Genomic DNA, 26,743 nt, shown 5'->3' with positions numbered 1-26,743 from the left:
GTGTATAATGTTTCTTTTAATTAGAGGCTTTTTCATGTGGCTCTAAGATGCAAGCATGTTCATTCTTTTGACAGACGGGGGGTTGGGGGGCATAGGGGCTACATGATGCAGGTTAAAACACTGTAAACAAATTATTTAATGTTCTAACTTTCAAAAATAAGGAACCTGGTTGGTTTTAAAATTGAATTCAAATATTCAAGTTATGTAAACTTGAAGTTCAATTGCTCTGTTAACTGACCACTAGATCTTCCATGAACCCAGAATTTTATTCCCCTTAAATGGCCAGGGCTCACTGGCAGGCCAAAAGTTATATTACACACTTCTATAACCTAAGAGTAGCTTTACCAGTTTGCACTGAAGTCCCTGTAGTAACTGAATAACAAGCTTTTTTAAGGTGTGGTTACTTTCTTTTCTGAAGGTAAGTCATTGAATCATATTTTAACAATGAAAGCAAAGGTTCAGCCTTAAATTGCTTTAAGAATCCTAAAAGCTGAAGGTTCTAAACAGGCTACACTGCTAAAATGTTAGTATACTGGTGTTATTATTTTATTTATTTTATAATGAACCTTTTTAAAAACTTTGGTGTTTTATATGTCCATTTTTTGCCAATGTATGTAAAATTTCTCCCATCAATAATTGTTTCTGTATGTATGAAAGTGCAGTATGGGTAGTTAAGGAGTGATTTTAATTCAATATGAATCTGCAGTGTGTGTATTTTTTATAGTCTGACAGTAATAATTGTGGAGTGATTTTAATCCAGTATGATTCCTGGAAAGGTCATTCAAGAAAACGGTAAACGCTGAGCACTTCCGCTATAAAGAGCCTTCCTCATCATACTTGGCCACACATGATACAGCTTACAGGTGCCACCTTTTGGTTTATTTTTCAAATTTGTAAATAGAACAGCATCAAAATCCTCATATTTGTTCTTTTGTTAAGATTTAAATTACAGTATCAGTATAAAACTATTAAAACATGATTTTCATCATATTACATTAGATTTCAGAAAGGTACAAAATGTAGAAATATATAAACACTTAAGTTATGCAGTAGTTTTAAGTTGCAGTGTTACACAGATATAACTCATATGCTGTATATTGTCACTATTGTAACAAAACCTCATCTCGCTGAAATGGTAACTTCTCAGGAGAAGGAAAAAACATTCTTAACTTTAATGTACATTAAAGTACTTTTGAATCATTTATATCAGTCCATTCATCATAAAATTCAACATGTACAGGACAGCTAGTGTTTCAAATGGGGAAAAAAAAAAGAAGGAAGCCTCCCATGGATTTGTCTGTAGGTACCCGTTAATCCAGAAAGAGACATCATTCTGTGTGACGGTGTTTGAGTGAATGTATGCGTGTGTTTCCCTTAGTGTGTATTGGTCCCATGTGGCCAGTCACCTGTGTCGAATAGGTGGGACACTACATAGTCCTGGTACTGCCCATCGATCAGTTTAGCGGCATTGTTTCTGGCAAACCAGCAGTCCACTATCTGAGTGCCAGAGTAGATGCGCCTGCTCTTCTTCACCACGGCAACGGTACGCTCCTTCACCTTCAGGGCCATGGGTCTGGGCTCTAGGTTGCCAGTAATGCTTGTTTCCTGTGTTTCATTTCCTTTTGCCGCAGTGATGTTTCCAGAAAGTTGTGTTAGTCCAACTTCTTCAAACAGAAACTGGCCTGAAAAGACACATGTACTCATTAGGGACACAGGAAAACTTTTCAGCTTTGGTTTTCGATTTCAGTTTTCAGCCCAATGTATCACAAATTTAGGCTTCAGTTTCAGCCAAGAATTTTCATGAGAGTTTAAGTGTGTGTATCCCTTCATATTTTAGGCCATGTGTATTCATTTAATGGGCTCATATTCCACATTACACTTGTATTGTTAATGTTCATCTGATTTTATGAATCAAAAACAGTTTTCTCAACCTCTCTTCAGCTCATAGAATTAAACAGGTTGTATGTTGTTACTGTGTCTTTAAGATTCATGTTTGTACATGACATTTACTAAGACTGCCTGCCCTGTATTGTGCCTTGTTGCAATCTGGGTTGAAAATGTGGAACAAACTGTTCAGTTCAGACTGTAAACCTTACAAACGTCAAACAAAAAAACTTTCCTGCTGTCAGATGAATGGATGGCCTTATGTAAATGCATGCATGGTTCTGACATCACAGACATGATCATTTCAGAACAAGCTCTTTTTGTGGCTTAGTTTTCATATCTAGATAGTATAGTTTGGGAAGTGGACTTTAACAATGTTACATATATCATCAAACTTATATCAAAAAAATCTTTCAACAATTCAGTAGTCCATACAGGCCCTTTAAAATGAAATGCTCATATCATTAATGAAGCAGAAATAAATTATCCAGCTTTAATCACCAAGGCGTGTTTATGTGTGTACTTACCTAACAGCCCGTGTGTAGTGTTGCTAAGTCCTTGGCTGTTTGCTATGTAGAAGCCCAGGTGGTCTCGCTGGTAAGGGGCAGGGTTTTTATAAGTATGCAGCAGGATGATGAACCGGATTGTCTTCTGAATGGTTACAGTGATGTTGGTGTCAGCAACAATGGCCACACCAAGACTTTCGCTTTCCACTGAGATGCTGGAGCTGCAGGGAAGGATCATGCGGTCACGGCCGTCCAGGATAACCTTACGCGGGGTCACCTCAATGTACGAGCGCCGGGGTTTATCCACAACTACAATAATGGAGCTGAAATATGTGCGCTGCTGTTTGTGGCTACCAGCTGGGGCTGGAGCTCCAATCAGCTTACCATTTACGGTCACACCTTAAGAAACACACACACACAGTCAATACAGGAGGAATACAATTCAGCTATAGGAACTACATTCCATGACCTGAATTCTCTAGTTTCTAGTATTGTCTAATAGACAATATGTATTATGTCAGATCTGTAGAGAACTGTAATAGTGTATCTGCACTGAAATAAAGCAGTGTGTTGAATTTACTTGATTCAAGTAAAATTTCCTCATAAATTAAATATATTACATGGATTCAATTACTGCCAAGAGTAGGTGAAGTGAAAGACAAAATCTTGGTGATGAAGGTGGTCCAAACTTTTATTGAAGTGAAAAGTAAATTCAATGAACATTTTTTTTGAGAGTGGTGTTTAAGGTTATATGGTGTTAGTGTGTAGCACATTCAAGCAGGCGGTGCTCTTGGAATACATTAACATCAGAAACATTAATATTAGCATGTATAACATTACCGTCCCATATAACTAGTTCAGAAGTTAAACAATTATTATTATTATATAGTTAATAAACTATTATTATTATTTATAAATTCTTTTATCTTAAAGCATTTTGTTCAGAACTCCTATGAACTATTCAGTATGTCCAACAAATTATTCAGTCTCTACTATGAATTTTTCAGAAATACTATTAATAATTCAGTATCTACTATGAATTTTTCAGTAACTATTGTAAATTATTTAGCAACTATTAAGAATTATTCAGAAGCTACTATGAATTACTTACTATTAAGTAATTACTATTACTAACTACTATAAATAATGCAATAACTGCTATAAATTATTCAGTAACTCCTATCAATCATCACATATTACGAATTATTCATTACTTACTGAATAATTCAGTAAATACTACTAAATTGCAATGTACACCATGAGTGAAAAAATGAAAAGCCTGGACCCACCAGTGTGAACATTTTAAGGGGTTAAAGGTCTTTTCTGTGCATGTTTATTAATCTATAAATAGTACATGTTGTTTACCAGACTGTTTGTGGTCAGTCACTAGCCGAAGGACGTCTCCAGCCTGTCCGTTGATGTTAAAACACACGGTCAGTTTGCTGAGAGGGAAATCCACCACAAAGTGAGGATCTCCATCCGCTACAGGCACACAGACATAAAACTATTAGAATATTAAACACAAAAAAATAAACAAATAAGCAATATATAATGTGATATTTTTCTCATGTGTTTCACAGCAAACTGCACTGTATTATCTGACACCATGAAAAAAAATGAATATTACTATGTACATATGCATAGTTGTTTCACATGCATCAGGTACAAATAGGATGATCCCTGTAACTATATTTATTCTGGGAAATCATGACAGACATGAAGCTACTTGTGAGTAGTCAGGCTACACTTCACCCGCACTGTGAGTCAATTGCTTAAAGTGAGGCCTTTTCTCTTAATCTATGAGCCAGCAGTCCTCTCCTTTTATATCTGATGCCAAATGATCTCTAAGAGATCGAGGCATGGTGGTGTATGGTTCTGCTTGGATAGTGCTGCATGGTCACACGGCAGATCAACAGAGAGGAGTGCAGGTCAGGACTCTGTGGCTTTGTTCACAGAAAACCCTTTCATTCCTTTAGTGTAGTAATCTCTGAGATGCCATCTCCAATTACCACTTAAACGGTGCTCTTTTCTAGAAAAGACCTTTTCTTTGGACTCATAATAACTAGCACAAAGCTTCACACACATTCACACGTTTTTATACCTTGTCAGGACATAGTGTCATATATATGTGCCAAATGTATTTTAAATGTTGAAGTATTCACATGCGATAATATGTTCCATATGTATTATATATGTATGTATGTATATTATATATGTAAGCCTCTATATGTAATAGTAATATGTCCCATATCTATATATGTATGAACAAAACCTTGTTTCTCCAAAAAACTTACAGGACAAGGAAAAAAAGGAGAAGGAATGTAAGTAAACGTAACGCTTTTATCTTTTATTCTACATTTTTTGCATCATTTCTATTGGTCATGAAATTTTGATACTGTGTAAAAGGCAGCTGGCATTTTTAAATTATATAAAAAACCAAAAACAACAAAAATGGAGATGCAAAATTATGTAAAAAAATGTAAAAAGTGGAGATAAGGTTTTGTCCCGACAGCAACGATATGGAGGTATACACATGTAATGGGTATTTTCTAAGCCTAACTCTAAACAGCTCAGGAGGCAAAAATAAATGGTTTTGTTCTTTTGATTTAAAAATGAAAGGTCTAGCTTTTTCTCTGGTTTTACTAAGTGCGTTCCTCAACACACCTCACACTCAAGCTCACATACACGCCCCCCTAATCTCTCAGGCTTTTCTCACCCTCTACTGCACTGTCTCAATTAGAGCCTGCAGTCAGCACTTGGTAGTACTTAACTTCGCTCTGATGAGGCCCCTCTACTCACATGAGCTAAATTACAAGCTGTTTAGACAGTGACTGCTTCTGTTCTACTGCTCTGGTCTTTCTGTCGCCTCACTAGTTACACACAAATACTGAGATGACACGTATTGTACCAACAGATGTTTCAGATGATCCACAAAGGCGAGGAATTACCGGATGTTTTGGAGAGGGTGACAGACTTTTTGGCGGTCTTTTTAACTCCATCTGTAGACAAAACACAAGGGTCACAGTGGTCAGCTTCAAATGAGTTACAGAGGCTGTTTAGAGGAGACATATTTTACTTTTATCTTAGTTTGTCTTTGTTGTGCTTTTTTTTTTTTATTATTTTTCGTGAGGGCAACTTTTAATGTTTCTGTAATCACACATGCCAAAAACATATATATATCTCATATACATGTTTTGTTTTTCACATTACCATTTTCCAGCCTCTCTTTATCCCTTAGAATTAAACAGGCTGTTTCTGTCACTGTGTTCTTAAGACTGATATATGACCTCTATCCTGATCTCCTGTCATGGATTATGTCTCGTTCAAAAGGTACGGAAAAACCTGTACAGAGCAAACTGTTATGTCTAGATCCTTTGAATGGGTTTGGCTAAATTGATATTGGCCGAATGGGTAGTCATATGGAAACATGCACAATCATAATGCATAATCAGGACTGAAGATAACTCGCCCATTTGGTACAGATCAACATCTACAATAAAAACTGACTTTTTCTTAATATCTTGATGTGGAAGCCTTGGCCAGCATTGACTGCTCATACATATTATGCTGACGAAATGTCAACAAGATCACCGCGGGACACTTTTTCCAGGTTGTGTGAATACTATCTATACTTATTAACACCATTTTTAATGAGTTTAATGTTAGCTTAGCGAGAAGGCTAACCCACCAGCAATTCCAGCTCATTGATGCTGCACTGAGGCAAGTTTAGAGGATAAATACTCAAATCTGAGCAAGTGTAATCAAGTGACTGGTGCTGGAGTGATAGAAAGGTACAATCTTTCTGATGATTAAAGTTACAGTTGGAGCTTTGTTTCTGCTCTGTCTCAACTGTTCAGTCTGTAAAGATAATCATTTTTTGATTATCATTCAAAATAAGTGTTCAGTATTAGATATTAGATTAAAATATCATAGACCTATTTAAACTTTTGCTTTTTTCAGGCTGAAAATTTCTCTTTGAAGACAAAGTGGCACTTTCGTCTAACTTCAGTGGCCAAAATTTCGGTGCATTCCTACCCAACATGGTGAACAACAACTTCTCACTTTTTGCTATGCTAGCTGCTGGTCTCCGTGCTGGCTGCTCCTGCAGACTCTGGGGTGTGTTTCCAGTTGACTCCTGATCTGGCAGCTGATTGGCTGCTTCTGAATCAGTGGACATTGGTGCTTCTGTAGGCTCAGCCTCTGCTAAAGTGCCATTGGCTAACACCTGTGGCGTTTCCACTACCATCTGTGTGAGCGGTGTTAGGAAGTTGTACTCTAGCGAGAGATTGGCGGCTTGCTGCGTGAATTTCTCTCTCTCGCTGCTCGTCTGGCTCCGCAGTCGCCCCTTCAGGCCATCCTTCACGCTCAGGAAACCCCACAGACGCTCAACGTATCCATCTGCGTCCGGCCCTGCCTCGGCCTCTGTCAGCCGCTGCTTTGTCTCTTGCTCGCGTTGAGTTAGCAACACATCCTTCTCTAGCCGCAGACTACGGTCGCTGTTGCTAGCCGTCACCTGAATGTGGAGAGAGTCTGAGCTGTGATTGGTCAGCTTGCCAGCCACCACGATTTCAGAGCCATTGAAGTAGTTGGGAAAAAAGTGCTGTGTGACATATTCAACAGCGTCTTCTGAGTAATCCACACGGATGTCTGACAGAAGAGGAGTGCCGATCTCATCATAGAAGCTGCAAAGAAAAAGTGGCAGAAAAGATTAATTATCAGCCAAAATATGTTTATTATCTAAAGTTCTTAAAAAAGGACAAAATTCAGGATCCAAATGGCTGCAGCTACTGTTTTTAGTTACATTATGTGCTCATCTCATGTTAGAGATAACAGTATGTCATACAGTGTTAGAAACCACCTGCAAGTCTAGTTCTTACTAGCACGACTCAGACATGTATTGGCTGAGACTATGTAATGTAAACCATTTGTTTGGATGAGTGTATTTTATTTTTTCCCCTAGGGTCCACTTACGCCATTTTAGTGTGTTATTATAATTTTCCAAGTAAAATCACTTGTTCTCTTTGAATAAGCTTTCAATGTGCTCATAATCATCAGACTCATCTGCATGGGGAAGAAGTCTGAACTGGCACTGCAAATATTTTTCTTCACACATTGTACTATTACACATTTTCATCAGAGAGGTCTCCAAATCCCCAAAATATACATAGTGTAGCTTTAAATATGCAATTTTCTGCAATTTTTGTGCACAACTTATATTTATTTGCTGAGTAAAGTAAATAAAGTAATAAAGTAATTCTGCATTAACACCTTCACATTTTTAATGTCTGTTGAGGACGTGTTCACTTTTTTTCACCTAGAAAATGAACAAAACATCTTGCGAAATCTGAGACATTTGCCAATAAAGTTCAAATCTCTATTCCTGATGTCTGTTTTGACTGTTTTTTCATCGCTTTCATGGTGTGAAGCAGCAATGTAGCTTGCTGGATATGTCAGGTGACTCACTTGTACCACAGCTAACATCAATTCACATAGAGATTCTCAAGCCTGAACCCTTTGACCCTCAGAGTGAACCTTTGTTATGAAACCCCATGAACAGGATTTGGACCAATCCTGTGACTTTTTTTGCTTGACCTTTGACCTTGAGTTATGCAGCAGTTCAGTTTGGGCTCGTAGGTAAACAATAGGACACACTCTTCAAACATGATGCTAACATGACTGAAAAACAATTTGCTCAACTCTCTTTCTTTCCCTCCTTCTCCTTATCTCTTTCTCTCTCTCTCTCTCTCTCTCTCTCTCTCTCACACACACAGACGCAGACACATTGCTTAGATCTCGCAATGCAGTCACAGGGTGGGGAGCCCTCATAAGCAGCTCCAAAAGTTCATCATGCCTTTGTTAGTCACACAACGTTCAAAGCATCACTCAGGTTTCAGAAAAGCAGATCAGACACCTTTAAAAATGAAAGTGTTCTTTGAGAGTTCTTTAGGAAACAGATATATAAACTATGACAATCCAAGGATTAACCTGAATGCTTAAATTAGAAGTAACCAGACCTGGTTCTGGAGATCTACCACCCTGCAGGGTCATCACATAAGCTAATACACCTGATCCAGGTAATGAAGGCCTTTAGGAGCATCTGACAATTAGAGCCAGGTGTGTTAGATCTGAAAACTCCAGGACCAAGATTTAGCTTAAATGATTCATTGCATGGTTAAATAGTTCTACTTTGTGATGGAGAAACTGTTGTATATAGATATGAAAAACCTTAATACTTAAGTTTAGTATGGCACCAAAAAAGGGTTCCGCTATTCATACAAAACATAGATCTTTTTTTGGCCTTTTTTGATACTATATAGCTCACTTTTATGATTTTGTAATCTAGTCAAATCGAAACTGGAAGCTGTCATGTCTAAACTATTAGCATTTGGTCTCTTCAATGAAAGGGTAATAAAAATATCACAGTTGAAATAAGCCGAATTACAAATTTAGACTTCCATTAGTCTAAATTTGACTATTTAAACCACAAGAAAGCAATCTGCAAGGCAGCTAAGGTGAGTTTGGGTAGTTGTTTGTGTGAATGTTAGTGCCTCTTTGAAAGAAAGACAAAGTCAGACACCTTTGGGAAGAGCTTTTGTTTTTGAGGACATAGCTCTCTGGCTTTAAAATTGGAAGGAAAGAAGTAAAGTGGATATCAGTATTAAATACTGATATATTCAAAGTTACTTTTTTTGTATTGGAGGCGTTTGCTTGATATGCTTGATTTTTGTCTGGTACTGAAAAATGAAGAACTTGTGCTTGTTTTAACTGGAAACTATACTGTGCTACCATACAAAAGTTTGGAATCACCATTCAAAAGTGGGGAATCAATTGTTTTCTACACATGATTCCAAACTTTGAATCATAGTGTACATGGATATATACATACATATAGACACACACCCCTTCCTCACCCTTTCAGCATGGCACTAGCATCCGCCTCCTCTGGAATTCTCCTCATGGTGCCACAGTTCTCCAGAGCCATTCGCTCCAGAAGCCTGTAGTCCACATCGTTACCCATGCCTATGGTAAAAATGCAGAATTTCTCTTGCACTGCAGTTTTGGTTTTGCCGAGGATGCTGGGGGTCTGCAGCTCGCCCACCGTGGGCCGACCGTCAGTCAGGAAGATGATGAGGGACACACTGTTGTGACTGGACTCTGGACGTGTCGACAGGTAGTCACGCAGCAATGAGGAGCCAGTCTGGATGGCATTGTTAATGTCTGTGCCTGGGAGCGGCGGACAGAGAAAGAGCAATAAACAGAGAGTAAAAGGTAAAATGACAGAAACTGGGTTAATGGTAACCTCTGAATTATTATGAGGAAAAAAGTCTCAATTTACAAAATGCCCAACAACCCCAAATATAGTCAAATAATAAAACATGTTTTGGCTGATTGATCACAGGGAAAATGAGGTACATCGGATTTTATGTTGAACTTTTCTAATGGAAGTTTATAGTGCTAACTACACACCTAATCCTAAATAGTTTCGCTTATGTGGTTTCTGATACTGTATGACACATGTCTATAAACATGGACAGACAAAATTCTGCTACTGTTTTCGGAACAGTATGTTTTAACAGTAAGTCATTCAGTGTTAGGAACCACATAAGCCAAAAGTATTTGTCCAAACTGCTCATGTTGGGTTCGGTCCAGACGTCATTTCTGAAATATGTGTCGGGCTCAGATCAGGTTCACATTTCACATTCAGGTTCTCACACTCTCCCTCTGACAGATTTTACCCTGAATCTACTCGGTTTTGGCCAATTTGGCACGCTGGATGTTGACAGAATTTAGCACTAAAGTCTATGCATGTGAGAAGATGGATGCAAGGTAAATAAAACGCAAATCAATTCATGATTGTACGGTTTAGGACAGCCAGAAGGATGTTTATATAAATTTGTTTGAACAGGAATACATTTTCATGTTATATGTAATACGTTCTATGTACAGAAAGAGTGTTAGGACTAAAGAAGTGAAGGCTAACATCCTGCTATATCAGCAGTGCACAGCGAGAAAACAGTGCAGTATGGACAGCTTATCCAGGCTAAAAACATTTAGGATGCTGTTCCAAAGCACTGCTTGATGAATGAAGCTGAATTAAAACTTAATTTTAGACAGCTTTAGATTGTTTTATTATATCACTATCTTGTATATTTTATTTTGTTTTTCTGTGATCTAATGATGGCTATTATTTTTGCTAAACAGCACAGAATTCTGAGGGGTTCGGTCAGGTTCGGACTGAAAAGTTGATGTGGTTTGGGTCGGGTCAGATTAGGATTGAAAACTTGATGATGCGGTTCCAGTTGGGTCAGGTTGAACTTGGGCAGGAAGTTCTTGGACTGTATTCAGATTTGGACCAAAATTTTGGGCCCAAATAATGCTCCAAAGCAAATCTATTGAGATTAATTAGGCTTAACTTCACACAGTTTAAGGCAGGTGCTTGATGATCTAGACATGCAGTTTGCATAACTGACGACAATAAACTTCCATCACTTGTTAGTCACATTAGTATCGTAACTCCAGTGCAAAAGTGAAGAAGCAAACTTAAGAGACCAACACCAACATTTCTTGGCTAACTGACTACATTTGGGAAAAAAAATTCAATTTAGGATTTGTGCTGAACTTTTCCTGTAATCATATTCACATTAATGTCTCTAAGGTGCGCAAAATGTTTTGTTATTTTCCAAGACACTATTATCTGAAGTGAACAGACCTGTGCCGTGCAGTGTTTGCATTTCTCTTTATGCACATGTATGATTCTGTAATAGATCTAAATGTTGGTATTTTGGTAGGTGTGGCAGAGAGAAAGAGAGAGAGGGAGAGTGTAAGGTGTGGTACCTCCGGTGGGTGAGATCATGTAGATGAACTTCTTGGCATCCCGCACGCTATTGGGTGTGACGGACACCAGCTGGCCAGGCTGCCAGACTCGTATGCGGTTGGAGAAAGTTACAAAGTTGAACCGATCATTTGGACGCAAGTCCCTCAGAATGGTGAATAGAGCATCTTTAGTCTACCAGAGTGAAAAAGGGGTGAATAACAAAAGGAATTACTGAAATGATAATAAATCAAACAATGTCCTTAAAGTCAACATGGATCATGTATCTATACCCCTAATTCCAATGAAATGTAATATCAAGCAGGGTCTCAGAGCTGGCTGAGTATTTTCTCTCAATGATAGGTGGGTGTGGTGGGGGGAGGTGAAATGATATTATACCGGTCAATTATTTTTTTAGGGAAAAAAACATTACATTTCAATGCAAGATTACAGGAAAACAAGAATTTTGTCTTTTAAATACTGTGATATAAATTATTCTTAATATGAGAAGGTACACAAACTAGCAAAATAAAAAAGGTCAATTTTGATTTCAGGGTGACTTTAATTCTCATTCTTTTTACATAGCCTCTGATTGGCTTGTAACATTACTCACTGGTTTACAGTTAATCGGAATACCTCTGTTAAATGATTGGACTCACTTTGCTTGTTTTATCCATTAAGCTTTATGATATATTCATTAGTCATTTCTTTATTCAATATTCTCATAACTCTTATTGCTTTTGTTATATTATTGTTTGCTATCTGACGTGGACTAGAGGAGGATGGGTTCCACTAAGTTATAAGGCGCGTTTCAATTCTCTTGTTAATTTACCATTGCCTACTTTGACTCATCACTCGGATTTGTGTCACTTCTATGTTACCAAAGTGGCCACCCAGCACAGAAGGGGAAGCAGCAACAGCAAGGAGTGGATAATACATGCGGAACTAACTCACCCTCAGAAAGTTAGTCTCAGTGAGCTAAAAGGCTAGCCATGTAAATCAATTCTAAGAAGTTTGAGCATAAAGTACATAACATGAAAATAATGTCTTTGCATGGCTATAAACTTGGAGCAGAACTGTGCTGTAGTGCCTTTCTTTTTGTTCTTGTTAGCCATGTAGCCTTTAGCATGCTAACGAGCCAGGTAGCAGAGGAAAGTGATGAAGTTGTATCAGCAGTCATGGAAAACAGATGGAGTAGTTTGTAACCTAAAGCCCAGCAAATCAAATGTTATGGTTTATTTTCGCCATTATTTTCGGGTTTGAAAAGGGAAATTCGTCAGGTTGCAATGATTTCTGGCAAGTTCTGCAGCTGAAGTCGACAATGGTGTTTGCTCGAATCCTCAACCCTCCAACGGCTTGTCTAATTGAGCTAATAAAGAAATAGAACAGCCCTTAAGATGCAACTGTGGATTCCCCCATGGGAAAATGTCCAAAAGGACAAGGGCTTCTTAAAACCGATGTTGAACAGGGAGGTTGGTTCCTCTCAAATTTTCTCTCTCTTGCTTTTAGAGAGTTTTTCCTTGTTTCTGTTGCCTTTGGCTTGCTCACTAGGCACCTGAACCCAGATTTCTGTAAAGAGCTCAAGTGACAAGGCTCATTGTAAAAAGTGCCATATAAATAAAATAAATGTGAATTGAATTGAAACACATTAGCTAAATAGGTTGCTAGCTTTAGCTTAGTTAAGCGTAAGGGAATAGTTTTCTACACAATTTTCTTTCAAAATGTAGTCAATCAGTTAAGACATATTTGGTCTAGGCCGTGACCACATTTGAGGTAAAGGTGAAAACCTGCAAATTAGATTGTTTTGCTAGAGGTTTCCACAAAGCAACTGTAGCAGGAAAAAGAAAGAAGAAATACAGAGACACACACATATACACAGATACACTGACTAATAATGACTGCATTCCTGAACTGCTGCATCAGTAAAGGACAAGCCATGACAGACTATGGGTTCATTAAAAGGTGCTGATGTGCTCATTACTGCATCTCAAAAGCACCAGTTCAGAGTGTGAGTGTATAATAGTCATGTTTGTGTTACCTGTCTGATTTTGGTCCCGACCATAGAGGCACTGGTGTCAATCACAAACACAACATTCTTGGGTACAACAGGCAGGTCTTTGGGGGCAAAATAATGCACGAAATGTCCATCCAGAACCTGGGGAACCAGGGGCAGTTAGTGACCTTTCAACATATTTCTGTGTGTGTGGGTGTGTGTGTGTGTGTGTGTGTGTGTGTATGTGTGTGTGAGTGAGCTCAGAGTGATGCAGTACAGCTGTGGGTGGAAAAGTGTTTGGGGAATAAAGTACGTGAACTAATCAGTTCCTGAGGAGAAAAGAGAGGTAATTACATTTAGTGTGGCTTGTTATATGAATATAAAAGGTAGTTCCTGTGAAAAAAAAGTGAAAATATGGTTGGATTTTGTCATTATATTACAAAATCTGAAGAACGTTTTTCATAATATAAAACCCATTTTGTTGCAGATACATTTTTAAAATGAGTCTAATATGATGCTAGTGCTTATCTTCATAGGTCTTAAATAATTTAGTGGGAAGCTGTAAAAAGTTAAGAAATGTTAAACAAAATGATGAACAGAGCTGTAGATGATTCTAAAATGACTGAGAAAGCTGTAAAACACAGACAGTCAAGTTATAATAAAATTTCTATCCAGTATGCCTCATTTTGAAACATGATAATCAAATCCTGAGGCAGAAAACTTATTATTAACATTAAAGAACTACAGTATATTTAATAACTTCTTAGTGTTGCCCAAACCTAGAAATATTGAAAAAAAGGAATCCTAAATACCTTCCAGATTATAGTATTTCAATCTACACTGTAAAAGGTAAAATTAGGTAAAATAACAGCAATTATTAATATGACTAGTTACTCCAAACTTTTGAACGCTAATATCTCTTAATGTCTTCCTAGTTTATCTTATTCCAGCAAAGTATTTTTGAATCTCATGATTTGTTTTTCAATTTAGTTCATTTTTAATTTTTGGACTTCTTTTTTTAAACTCTGATTACTTGACTAATCATTAAAGTAATACGTAGATTCCTCAAATACTAATAAAATCTGTCATGATAGTCCTAATCTTCACATTACATTTTTATACAGTGAGAAGTCATTTCATTTATTACTACCTCTTCCTTGTCAAAACTGTCATTGGTTGATGTGTTAACACATTCACTGTAATTCCCTACAGAATGCACTGATATGCTGTATATCATATGTAAAGACACATTACATGCCAAGATACTATTACAGACTGTGTCCTTAGAAACAGAGTGGATGCATGAAAGTACATGTTCTCTACAGGCCAAATAAAATGGTCCTAACTTTGTCAGTGTTATATTTGTGTAAAACTGAAAGAGCCATTTCTTTTACGCTGCTTAGGGTTAGGTTTATGATTAGACTTAGCTACATAACACACCATTCTACCAAATTAGTTCCAACTGCGGCCCCACAGTAAAAAATCAATGAAAAACTATTTAAGTATTCAGAGCTTAGATATGTGCAAGGATTTTATTATGATCTATTTAAACACAAGGCATTAACTGAGATAGTAATACGCTACTAAATATATATATATATATATATATAAATATATATATATATATATATATATATATATATATATATATATATATATATATATGTGTGTATCTGTACCTGAATGTCCCCAATCCCTATTTCTCTGTCCACATCATAGCGAACCACGAAATCTCCCAGCATTCCATTGTTGGCGATTTTGACCTGCTGAACAATGTTGGGGGTGAAGGTGATCTTGCAGAAAGTTTTGTTCTGTCTGATCACCGTGGAAACAGGCATAGACTCTTTACCTAAGGGAACATACAGACTGTAAATTCGTGTGTGTATGTGTGCATTTGGTTAATATTTCAGTTCTGCTGTACTGTGTAAGGTCAAAGCACGCATGAATACACAGAGTAAAGTACTGCATTGAAGTGACTTGATTTCAATATGTGCATCATTTTCACTTGAATGAAATATATTACATCACCACAATTTTTTTTTTCAGTTTACTTACTTTTGGCAGTAATTGTGTTGATGTAATATGTTTTGTTCACGTGGAAATTATGAACATATTCAAATTAAGTAAATTTAGTGCATTAAGTAAGTTTGAGGCTAGAAGAGAGAGAGAGAGAGAGAGCATATCCTGAAACTGTTGTATGGGTGTGGACCATCCCTGAGGAGAAGTTTCTGGTATGAGGTTCGCATTAGAGCATAGTGTGGCTTTTTGTCAGGCAAATGATTGCTATGGCAGACCAGTTGGAATTATGTGCTGGATCAAACTAACACATTGCAACACATAGTAACGTAAAACAGCAGAGGAAGCTTCAGACAGCTGCACCGCTCTGTTCTGTCTTTTGTTGTGGGCTAAAGAGGACAGAGTGGTTATTAAAGGCAGTAACTGCTGGGGCAGTTGTGAAATACCAGTTTAGAGCTTGACCTCTTGTAGATCCTCCATGATGTAAATGACTTTTTAAGGAATACACCAGATTTTTCAACATAATCTCTATGATGTCCCACACCTGAAGCATATGGCTGATTATCATGAACAGCAGTGTAATTGGGCATATATACATATATATGCTGTATACTGACTTTGTATACCATACACTTTCCATATATGGACTCCTAAAGATGCATTCTTGTGTGTACACTTACCTTTTTTATTCCAAAACCATATTCTAAGACACCTCACAAGTCAGGGTGACCAGTGTAATCGTTAAATCCATGATTAATAAACAATTTTGATGGCTCATCAAAATTGGATTTTGGTTCATTTTCATCAGTTTGTACGGATACCACCACAGGACACCACCTTGTTTGAGTATCCTGCAGTCAGTCATAGACATGCCAGTATGATTAGAGATAAAAACAGACACAATGTGATTTTTAAACTCCTCTGAATGTTGATTCTAATAAATATTAATGCCGGGCTACTCTTGCATACTAGTGCCACAACACCTTAACTAAGTTTGGATAAGGTTTACAAATGTCAGCTCTGTGAAATTAGCAGCATTGCAGCAGCTAAGCAGTCTATTAGCAATTTTATAAAAGACAGATTATGGCTTTAAAATAAGGTCAACAGCTTTCATAAATGTTTATAAAGAACAGAATAGAAAAACAGAATAAAGGCCAATCAGAACAAGCTTCAGCAACTGCCCATTGGCTTTGATTAGAAGTCAGTACAGACACCAAAGAGTCCATCAGAGGTAAGTACAGAGTCTGTGCTTTTCAGAGTACAGGAAAACCTATCAAAATTATAATCTGTGATAATCGACCACATACTACAGATACAGCAGATAGAGATTACTTTAAAAATGCTGGAGTATTCCTTTAAAATGCTTCTTGCAGTGCGATATGTGTATATTTACTTACATGTATAATTATTTCTCATTTGTAGCTTCTAGAAAAAAGGTGAAATTTGGCTGAAAGTGTGAATTCTAAACTTCCATTAGTGTTTAAGTAGAAGAGGAGACATTTTATTATGATCTGAATTTGAACAACAGCTGCCCTTTACATTGTGTAAACATTTCATGATGAATTACCAACAGAAACTGTCAGAAAATTACTTGGAATAAAAAAAAAAATCCTTATATTTACTTAAATAAGATTTTGTTGTGGCAGCGACAATATAAATAATTCTGTAAAGTAAACTGAATGCATAGCAAAAACACAATAATATATCTAACTTTAATGGTTAAAGATATTGATGTACCGTCAGTCTTGCTCCTGCTGCTGGAGGCCGACGTTCTGCTGTTACGTAAAGGAAGCACCTCGAGGTATTTGATGCGCGAATGCTCCACTATGGTAACCCCAACACTGAGCTTGCTAACCAACTGCATGGGCCGGACGCTGGTCACATGTTCATAGTAACCCAACCGTCTCTGCAGCAGCTCCTCATAGGTCAGCAGGAAAATGGCACGGTTCCGCCCTGGGATGGTGACGGCCATGCGGAACAACTCCATCTCACCATCACTGAGAACAAAGAAAGGGAGTGAAAGAAGGACGGAGTGAAGAGAAACAGAGAGAGATCATTATCTGTCTGGAAACGGGATTGTTTCGTCCGATGATTCTGTCAGTATGCCCACTCTAGCTTGTTTAAATAGAGTTTACATTGTGGAGATGGAAAATGTGTCTAATATCTATCCTTTGTCCACTCTTGTCAATATGCCTCCTCTCTCATTCTCTCCCAATTAACAATTGTTTCCAAGGCTGACATTTCTGTGTAAAATGAATGTGGAAAACAAAATGAGAACAGAACTGCCACTGTTTTTGTATAGGTTAAAGCGATGACTTGGTAAAACATTTCATTTGCCCATTTTCTCCCCTTTGCTACTGGCTGAACTCAAGTCAACTCCATGGTAGACCCTGCCTATAAAGAAGATAACATAAAGAAGGAGCAGCTAGCGGAATTAGCCCACCTACTTTTGGTCATATTTACATTGACACTTTGCCCATTGTACAGCCCATAAGTAATTCAGATGATAACATAGTTCCAAATTTTCTTCATAACACACTTGCTATTTTATTACACTGGTTAAGTATACTTGCTATTGCTTAGCCAGACAACTCTTCTGAGGCAAGTATATAAGGATTTAGGCATGCAGTTTGCACAACACTAACATGGCAGGTTATAACCTGTTATTACTTGTTAGTGTTACTGTTAGCTGCTATTATAAGTTAGCGTTACTTGTTAGCCTCCTCCTCTTGTTAGCTTGTTATTACATTAGCCTCGTAGCTCCAGTGCAAAACTGAAGCGAACTTCAAACATGCCTTGGCTGATTAAGTAAAACAAAATCTCTCAACTCACACTTTAAATAAGCAGTGAATAAGTTGGATAACTGTTATGTTATCCACTAACTTTGATTCTATGCCAAACTGTTCCATTGACCTGTGTAAAGGCCTTCACTGCTGAAAAACGAAAACACCACAGACTGGCATGATTCTATGCTAGTGTAAGATGGTTAATGCTGGTCCAGTGCTGGTCTGGTCCAGGTTTAGCTGGTCACCCAGCATGGTCATGCTGGCACACCAGTGTACAAGCATCCAAAACACAACATATGATTCTCTTTGCTGGTGAGCAGCCATGCTGTTCTTTGCTGTTCAGCAGGGTTGGGGAATGATTGCTTTAAGGCCAATATGTCATATGCCCGCAGGCCAAGTCAGGCCCGTGACGCAGTCCTATTCGGCCATCAGAATTATTGTAATTTTCTATCCTTATTAGCCCGTTTCACCCTGAGATGTACTACAGTCCCCAGCATGCACTGCAACGTAGTGTGTGTTACGACCCCCTGTCACGCATTCGGCAACCAACAAACTACAATTCCCAGAATACACAGGGCAGTCGCTTGCTAGTAATGACTCGGACTTCACTTCCCAGAATCCTCCGCATACTCACGTGACTCCGGAAAGATCATCAGTGGCCTATCACCGCTCAAGTTTGCCTTAGTATTAATGATGTTCACCTGTAGGGTTTATGTCATATGACTTACCTAGCTAGTATACTAGCCTGGGCTATAGTTAGGTTCGTTGCGAGGTATTGCTTTCCTTTGTGAAACTACTGAGCATTCTTCTTGTTGTGATTTATCGTGTATGACCTTCTGCTAACCCTTTTTCTCATTTGCCCTTCTGTACTGTTGCCTGGTTTCTTGGATTTTCAGTTTTGACTATTCGCATGTATTTTGGACTTTGCTCTGTTTTTTCCCCTTGTCGGTTATGGTCGCCTTGTGTATTCTACTGTTTACTTTGGAACTGACCCATGGCTGTTTTTTGACGATGTTATACTTGCCAGAATCCCCAAGTAAAACTTCATTTGTGTTTTATATCCGCGAGCGTCTGCTTACTGGTCAAACTTTAATTGATGTGGTCAAACAATTTATGGCTCAGCGGTTGCACAAAAAGAAAAGATGTCTGGTGTCTAGTTCAAGCAAATAGGCAGTTGAAAAAGAAATACCTAAAACAATTTGTTTTCATTTAGAATTACTTTGATTAAGTGTTCAGTGCCTATTTTGCTGTTGCAGTTCTGGCATATTTTGAATAAACAATGGCCCATCTGGGTCATGGCAAAATGTTAAGTAAAAATGAAATAAAAACACAGCTGGCCGACAGATTTGCTGAGATTTCTTAATATGGTCCTTTAAGTGGCTGAGTTTGACATGCCTGCTATAAGGCAAGCACATATTTAGCCTCAATACATGTAATTTGTAATATATGTGCACTACTTGTCTCCTTACCTGACCTCTGTTGACTCCTTGCTCTTTGGTTTGCCGTTGTTCTCCCCTTTGTCCTTTCTCACTTTCTTCTCTTTTGCTTTAATTTGACTGGGGAACACTCTTCCTCCCACAATCCTGTGTCACCAACATCAACACAAAGTGGTTTTCAAACTTTGATGTCATGAACGTTTGTTTTTCATAAACAAATTTTGCTACAACTAAATGGAGCCATATAGTGCTCCTCTGGCCAGTGTGTTTGTGTGTGTGTGTTTGTGAAGTTAATGTTAATCTAAACTCTCACAGGCCCTATGGTAACCTCTCTCATACAACAAATAAAACAGAATCCAAAATAGCTCAGTCAGTCATGGAAAATAACCCAAGTTGTGTTTGACCAATTTTACACTATGTTGGCACTTGACTAAAATAAAATATAGTTTTATATATATTTTGACTGATATGGTCTCACAATCTTACAGACAGACTGCTCTGTACTCTTTGAGGTGCAGCATTTTTCAACCCTGGTTCTGGAGACCACTGCCCTGCCCACTTTAGTGTTTGCCGTGTACTGCAACACACCTGATCCAAATAATCAGCTCATCATAACCTCTAAAATGTGCAGGGCAGTGCAGAGCCTCCAGGACCAGGGTTGGGAAACAATGGTTTATGGTTCTCTCTAGGGTAAACAATATTGGGAAAAAGCCACTGTGATATTTTAGGTTTTCGCAATAAAAACTGAGATACTTGGAAAACAGATGAACCAGATGAAATCCAAACCTCAGTTGCAAAAAAATTGGGACAGTATGTGAAATGCAAACAAGAATAGAAAGCAGCGATTAGTGAATTCTAAACTGAAACTGATGTGCTATGTCATAAATTCTAATAAAAGTTTGCCACAGTCTACCATTACCTTTACTTCTAACCCTTAATAATCTTTTAGACTGAAGACACCAATTGATCCAGTTTTGAAAGCATAATTTTTTGTCATTCCACCATCAGCTGCACAACCTTATGGGGCCTTCTTTGTTGTATTTTGTGCTTCATAGTGCACTACGATTTCAATGGTAGACTACTGGGATAGCGGTCTAGTACCTGTACTCTCTGATGATGCAGCCATGTTGTTGTTGCATGTGTTGTTTTTTTTTATTAGTATATATGGTTAATTGTGCCTTCACAGATGTGCAAGTTACTCATGTCAAAAGCACTAATAGTCTCCCATACCATGACAGACCCTGGCTTTTGAACTTTATGCAGATAACAATCTGGATTTACTTCTTTGGCCCAGAGAACACAGCACTCATTATTTCCATAAATAATCTGAAAGGTTGACTCCTCAGACCACAGTACATATCTCCACTATGCATCAGTCCATTTCAAACGAACTTAAGCTCAGAGAAGTTGGCAGCATTTCTGAATATTATTGACATAAGACTTCCGCTGTGCACAGTAGTTTTAACTTGTATTTGTTAGTGCAGCAACAAATGGTGTTCAGTGACAGTGTTTTGTCGAAGTATTCCTGTTCTGATGTCCTTCACAGAAACATGTCAGGTTTTAATGCAGTGTTGTCTGAAAGATTGAAGATCACAGTTGTGGTGTTCGGTTTCGCCTTTTTACACTCCTGAATCTTTTGTTAATATTATGTACCTTAAAGGGTGAAATACCTAAAATCCTTGAAATCGCTCTTTGAGAAACATTGTTCCTGCTTGATGCACTCTTGCTCATCTTTCCTGGATGCTGTTTTTATTCCCAAGCATGGTTGCATCACCTGTTTTACAATATTCCTACTGTTAAATTGCCCCGTCCTATTTTTTTATAATGTATTGCAGGCATTCATTTTAGAATGAGCGTATATTTACAAAAAGCAACTAAGTTAATAAGATAAAACATTAAATATCTTGTTGTTAAACTTTCTTTGTACTTTAAGTTTGGGTCAAAATTGATTTAGAAAGCACTGCTTTCTGTTTCTGATTTCACATTCTTTCACTTTTTGGAATTGAGGTTTGTACAACTGAGTGAAGAAACTGCCTGGAATTATATTAAACACACGCTGCTGAACCTCTGACAGCATAATTAAAGACAGTCTTGCATTACTTTGCCCAAATTTATTCACATATTTTGGATCGTGTGGATGCTTTATTCATCCAATCTTACATGGAACAACTGAGGTTGGTCAGAATGCTCACTGCAATATCCAGTGTTGCAATAATGATTAACAAATGATGTAGTTCTCCTCCAAATCACCAAGCTGCTCTACAGTGCTGCATAAGCCTCAGTGACTTGTGCCTTGTATCTCTAAAAAGTACAATGTACTGTAGTGTAACTGCAGGTTCCTCTGGCTTCCTCATGCTCTAAGAGAGGTTTTCGTGGTTCCTCCCAGTGGTTCTTCCCCATGCACTTAGGGAGATTTCCTTTTGAATCTTGGTTCCTCTCACTGGTTCTTCCACATGCTATAAGTGGGGTTCTGTTTTTAAGTATTGGTTCCTCTCAATGGTTCTTCTCAGTGCATTTTGAGATGCACTGTGGCACGGCATTAAAAGATAAACCAATAGTTTTTTTCTATGGCATCATTCTAGAGAACCCTTTTGGGCGCTTTAATTTAAAGAGTGTAGCAAATAAAGTTAAATTCAACTGAAGTGAACAGAACTGATGTTTTATAAGGGGCTTGTGTGGCCCCTCTTTGTTCTCTATTGCTGCTTCTCTCACATTATTCTATACCAACGACCAAAGTAAAGTTAAAGTAGTTGTAAATGAATAACATGATAGATGCTCTAGTTTCCTTGTGCTGGCTGTGTAATTCTTACTTACATGGTGAAGTTAGAGACGTAGGCGGCTGCTGGCACTTGGAATTGGAAAACCCCCTGAATGGCAGCGCTGTGCCTGTTGAACATTGTGCAGGACACAGCGGTAAAAGCATACCGAGAGATGATGGTGGTCTGCACTGAGTACTCCTGAATATGTGGTTTGGTTTCCTGAAAAAAGAGAAATTGTGGTTTTATATAGAAAGAAAGATTAATTACAAGTACTGATCATTATGTTACTCGAATTAGGGGTCGACCGATACGTGTTTTACAAGGCAGATATTGTTATCAATTATCAGTAGACAATGAGATCAGTAACTGATATATAGTTGTATGCAAAACGTTGAGCTCCCCTGGTCAAATTATGTGTTTTGTTTATTTTTTAAGTGAAAATAAGTGAACAAATCCTCTACAGAGAATACACTTCTGCATATTATGCACAAATATTGCGTATATGCTGAATTTAACATATTGGATAATAAGTCACATCGACTTTGAATAATAAACCACATCAAACAACTGAAACACAGTCTGCTAAAAATTGCAGGTCTTGGTTCACTTCCAAGTGAGCCCTAGTTCAGTTCGCTGCTGATGGAAACACATCTCTCAGGGTCTGCACCGAACGAGGGAATTCAACATCACAGCATGCTTTTCTGCTTCATCCGTGCTGTTTGCATAATCTGCCTGATCAATGTCTGACTCTTGATAGACTCTTTTTATTCTTGCAGCATGAGCTGCTGCTAATAATGGCAAACAAGCAATAAAATAATAGCGAAGCAATGCTTTTAAATTTGGCACAAGGGTCATGGAATGTATTGCATCCATGACCTGATTGGTTACATTCAAAAAACCTGTCATGAAGAAGCTTATATCAAGATTATTATTAATGACTGTGATACACAAAGACGTTTAACTTCTCTATTTTCATGAAAAGTAGTTGGTTTTTTGGGCTCGGTTGGAGGCAAATGTGAGTAACAGAGCACTTGTATCCCTGCAAAATTTCTGAACAATAAACAAAAACCCACTTTGTATAATTTGGTGCACTTCAGCCTCTGCAGTGTGAAGCCAACTGAACCAAATGAAAAGATTCAATGTCACAAAAACCCAAACTCTGTTTCAGACTTTAGCAAACAAGCAAAACAACAAATGAAACAGCCACTGTATTTTAGACTGAGAAAACCAAGGATAAACTGAAACAAAGAAAAGCTCTGTGCTAAACACTCAGAGGTAATATGCACTAAACCTACTGAACTGAGCCAGACCTCCTTTCTCAACTCATTTCATCTAGCCCTTGATAGCTGCTGAACAACATCAGCTAACTCTTTAGGTGAGATAGAAAATGTTCTGTTATCTTTTACTGTTTATTGTGTTGCATTATATTATAAAATAAAGCAAAACTGACAGGCTACATTGATTATTGTATTATATTTGTTTGCACTTATAATGATTTGGTTAGTATAATCCTGTAGGCCACAGAAGCTTCTGTGGTTGTTTGTGTGGGTCACGAGTTAGAAAAAGTTGGGAACCTCTGCCGTAGAGCATTCTAGGCATAAAACAAACTTATGCCAAAATGCATGTTTCTGCAGAGAGGTGTGTGAAGAGTTCTGAAAAGACAAACTTGGCACTCAAAAATGTTGCTCGGCTTTAGAAGTTAAACATTAACACTCACAGAAAGGTAACAGAGTAAAATGCCACAGGCCTGGTTTATGACCCAAAACGTTCATCCTGACAGAATATCTCAACATGCACGCATTTATTTCCAAATGTGTTGCACTAAGCTATGCAACATCCAAGCCACTGGTAGGCACCCATATAACCATTGCCTGGTGGCTGCTTGCACAATGTTTCATCCCAAAATAACAAGTGTATTACACCTTGTATGTGCACATAAAAGCAGTGCATGCAAGACAATAGCAGCATTTCACACATTAAGTGACATCGCAACTTAACTATAGCATATGATTCCGGTAAAAATTTAGCAAAACAAAATAACAAAAGCCATTATTACTGGTTGCAATTAACAGTATACACCAGCTGTCAGGTAGCTGGAGCAGAAGGCCTATAGTGTTTGATGGCATTTCACTGTATTAATACTACACTCTTAAAAAAGATGGTGCTTCACAGGTTCTTTAGTAAAGAAAATGGTTCTATATAGAACCATGAACACTCAAAGATCCCTTTGCATAATTAAAGGGTTCTTTGCATCATGAAAGTGTTCTTCAGATTCATGGAAAATGTGCTATAGATGGTTCTATATGGAACCTTTTTTAAAAATGGTTCTATATAGCACCCAAAGGGGTTCTTCTATTGTTACAGTGTCAAGCTTGTAAAAATAAAAGACACTTTTTGGGTGCTATATAGAACCTTTTTGAAAAAGGTTGAATATAGCACCCAAAAGTGTCTGTTGTGCAGCATCTATAAAACATTCGTGTGTGTTTTCCATCAGTCTGAAGAATGCTTCATGATGCAAAAAACGCTTTAACCATGTAAATGGTTCTTTGAGTGTTCTTGGTTCTATATAGAACCATTTTCCTTAGAACCCTTGAAGCGCCATCTTTTTAAGAGTCTAGGATCAGCTGTCTAGTATCCTCTTAACTTTCCCTTTTAAAGCAGGATCAGTTATGCTCTCTGTGTAAGGAAACATCAAGCAGTTCAGTGCTCTTTAAAGGGCCTATATCATGAAAAAACAGATTTCCTTTGCTTTTTTGAAATTGAAAGTAATATGTAAACATTGTTAAAGTTTCAAAACCACTCACCACCCAGTCTATGCTGTCCATTTATGGAAACTATGATGAGTTTTTAACTCATTGTTTCTGTGAGAAGCGTATTGTTTATCGCAACACCAAAATTGATCATGATGGCAACAAAATATTGTTATATATGCCCACCTCCAATTTGAACCATTTTTTTTTCAGTGCTACATGATAAATATAAGATAACTGTAACTATATTAAACTAATAGATTCTATTTTGGCATATAATACTTCTATAATAAACTCACCTGTAGGCCTACTGTCATACATGTCAATTTATAATGCACTGAGACAAAACATGATGTAATGCTTTTAGTTGATTCAAGTGTGTCCATCATTTCAACATGGACAGAATATATTATGTCAGTTTTGACTTTATTTTTACTTATGTTTTACAATAATAATGCAGATGCAGTACATTTTTATTCGTGAGCATTCTTGCAGTGTAACTGTTTAGGACTCCATTGTAACCAATAGTAACTGTCTCAACTTGCTTTTGGATTCTTAAAGGGGTCCTACAGAAGTCCCTGTAGCATTTCCTCATATATCAATGCAACACATAAATAAAACAATAAACAATTCGGCGTACACATGCACGTCCATACCAGCAACCTGGGTGCCTGGAAATCTCTAGAGCAGCTTTAAATGAGCATTTGGTTCATATTTTTACACTTCAACTCAATGTTACACACTTTAAAAAGATGTTTCTTCAAAGGTTCTTTAGTAAAAGCAATGGTTCTATATGAGTCATGAGTTCCATATAGAAACATATCGCTGATGTCAGAAGAAAACCTCATCTCCATTTTTGTCATTTTTTAGTTTTTAATATACTTTGAAAATGCCTGTCTCCCTTTACATTGTGTGTAAATTTCATGAAGAATGGAGCAAAAGAAATGGCCCAAAATGACTTGGAAAAAACGTCTGGTTCCATTGACTTACATTAAAAGTGAAGTAGGTTTTTTCCTTTTCCTGTAAAGTTACCATTTTTAGACAGGAGGTTTTCTTCTGACAACAGCGATATGCATGCTTAAATGGTTCTTTGCATGGTGAAATGGTTCTTTGGATTAATGGAGGATGTGTTTTATATGGTTCTACAGTGTCGCAACAATGGCACAACACTTTATGGTGCTATATAGAACCATTTTCAAAAAACAACACATTCACCATTAATCTGAAGAACTATTTCACAATGCAAAGAACCATTTAAGCATGCAAGCCCTTCTATATAGAACTCATGGTGGTATAAAGAGCCATTGCCTTTACTAAAGAACTATGTTTTTTTTAATGTTACACCAAGTGTGTGAGGTATGCGAGTCTCTCTGCCAGGTACAAACGCCACCCTTGTGCGCAAAACGAGAGAGCTTAGTGCGCAAAAGCGCGCGCGCCAGTGCTCACCTTGGTCAGAAGCGTCTTCACCTGGCGCGCGACTCTGCGAGGAACCTGCACGAAGAAGGAAAAGTAGTCATGAAACAGTGCGCGGATTAAAACGGCTCTTCCAGAGACAGTCCACAAAACTGTGACTCACGGTGGCAAAGTCCGCTCTGGAGAGCGCGTAGTCCTCCAACTCCACCAGCTCTGCGACCTCAGCATCCTCGCTCAGAGCGGCATTAACCGCCCGGCTGAGACACAGCGCTAACGCCAGAAACAGCATGGCTCATGGGTGGAGGGGTTTGGTTTCCTACGGTAGCACGAGACACCCGGTTCGGTGGGTGTTTGCACACGAGCTGGACTGGAGCGCAGTGGAGCTGGA

General features: G+C 37.9%; 1 protein-coding gene across 1 annotated transcript; it reads right to left on the bottom strand.

The window, feature by feature from the left end:
* Positions 1–26,743, bottom strand: itih5 (inter-alpha-trypsin inhibitor heavy chain 5). Its single transcript, XM_036577262.1, has 14 exons — positions 26,519–26,743; positions 26,389–26,433; positions 22,248–22,411; positions 19,467–19,580; positions 16,949–17,208; positions 14,875–15,044; positions 13,241–13,357; positions 11,226–11,397; positions 9,302–9,614; positions 6,453–7,072; positions 5,339–5,389; positions 3,756–3,872; positions 2,412–2,789; positions 1–1,682 (listed from the first exon to the last, which is right to left on the bottom strand). The coding sequence occupies exons 1-14, from the start codon at positions 26,642–26,644 to the stop codon at positions 1,375–1,377; spliced, it is 2,955 nt and encodes a 984-aa protein (XP_036433155.1). The 5' UTR covers positions 26,645–26,743; the 3' UTR covers positions 1–1,374.

Source organism: Colossoma macropomum, unplaced genomic scaffold (assembly GCF_904425465.1).
Source record: "Colossoma macropomum unplaced genomic scaffold, Colossoma_macropomum, whole genome shotgun sequence".
NCBI lineage: Eukaryota > Metazoa > Chordata > Actinopteri > Characiformes > Serrasalmidae > Colossoma > Colossoma macropomum.
Note: the sequence above shows the minus strand (reverse complement) of the source record. Positions and strands in the feature narration are given on the sequence as shown.

Coding starts and splice junctions, on each gene's coding strand:
- itih5 (XM_036577262.1), bottom strand. CDS start 26,644: ATGCTGTTTCTGGCGTTAGCGCTGTGTCTCAGCCGGGCGGTTAATGCC. Junction 26,434..26,518: donor CCAGAGCGGACTTTGCCACC/GTGAGTCACAGT, acceptor TTCTTCGTGCAG/GTTCCTCGCAGAGTCGCGCG. Junction 17,209..19,466: donor AAGGAGTCAACAGAGGTCAG/GTAAGGAGACAA, acceptor CTTTGTTCTCAG/TGATGGTGAGATGGAGTTGT.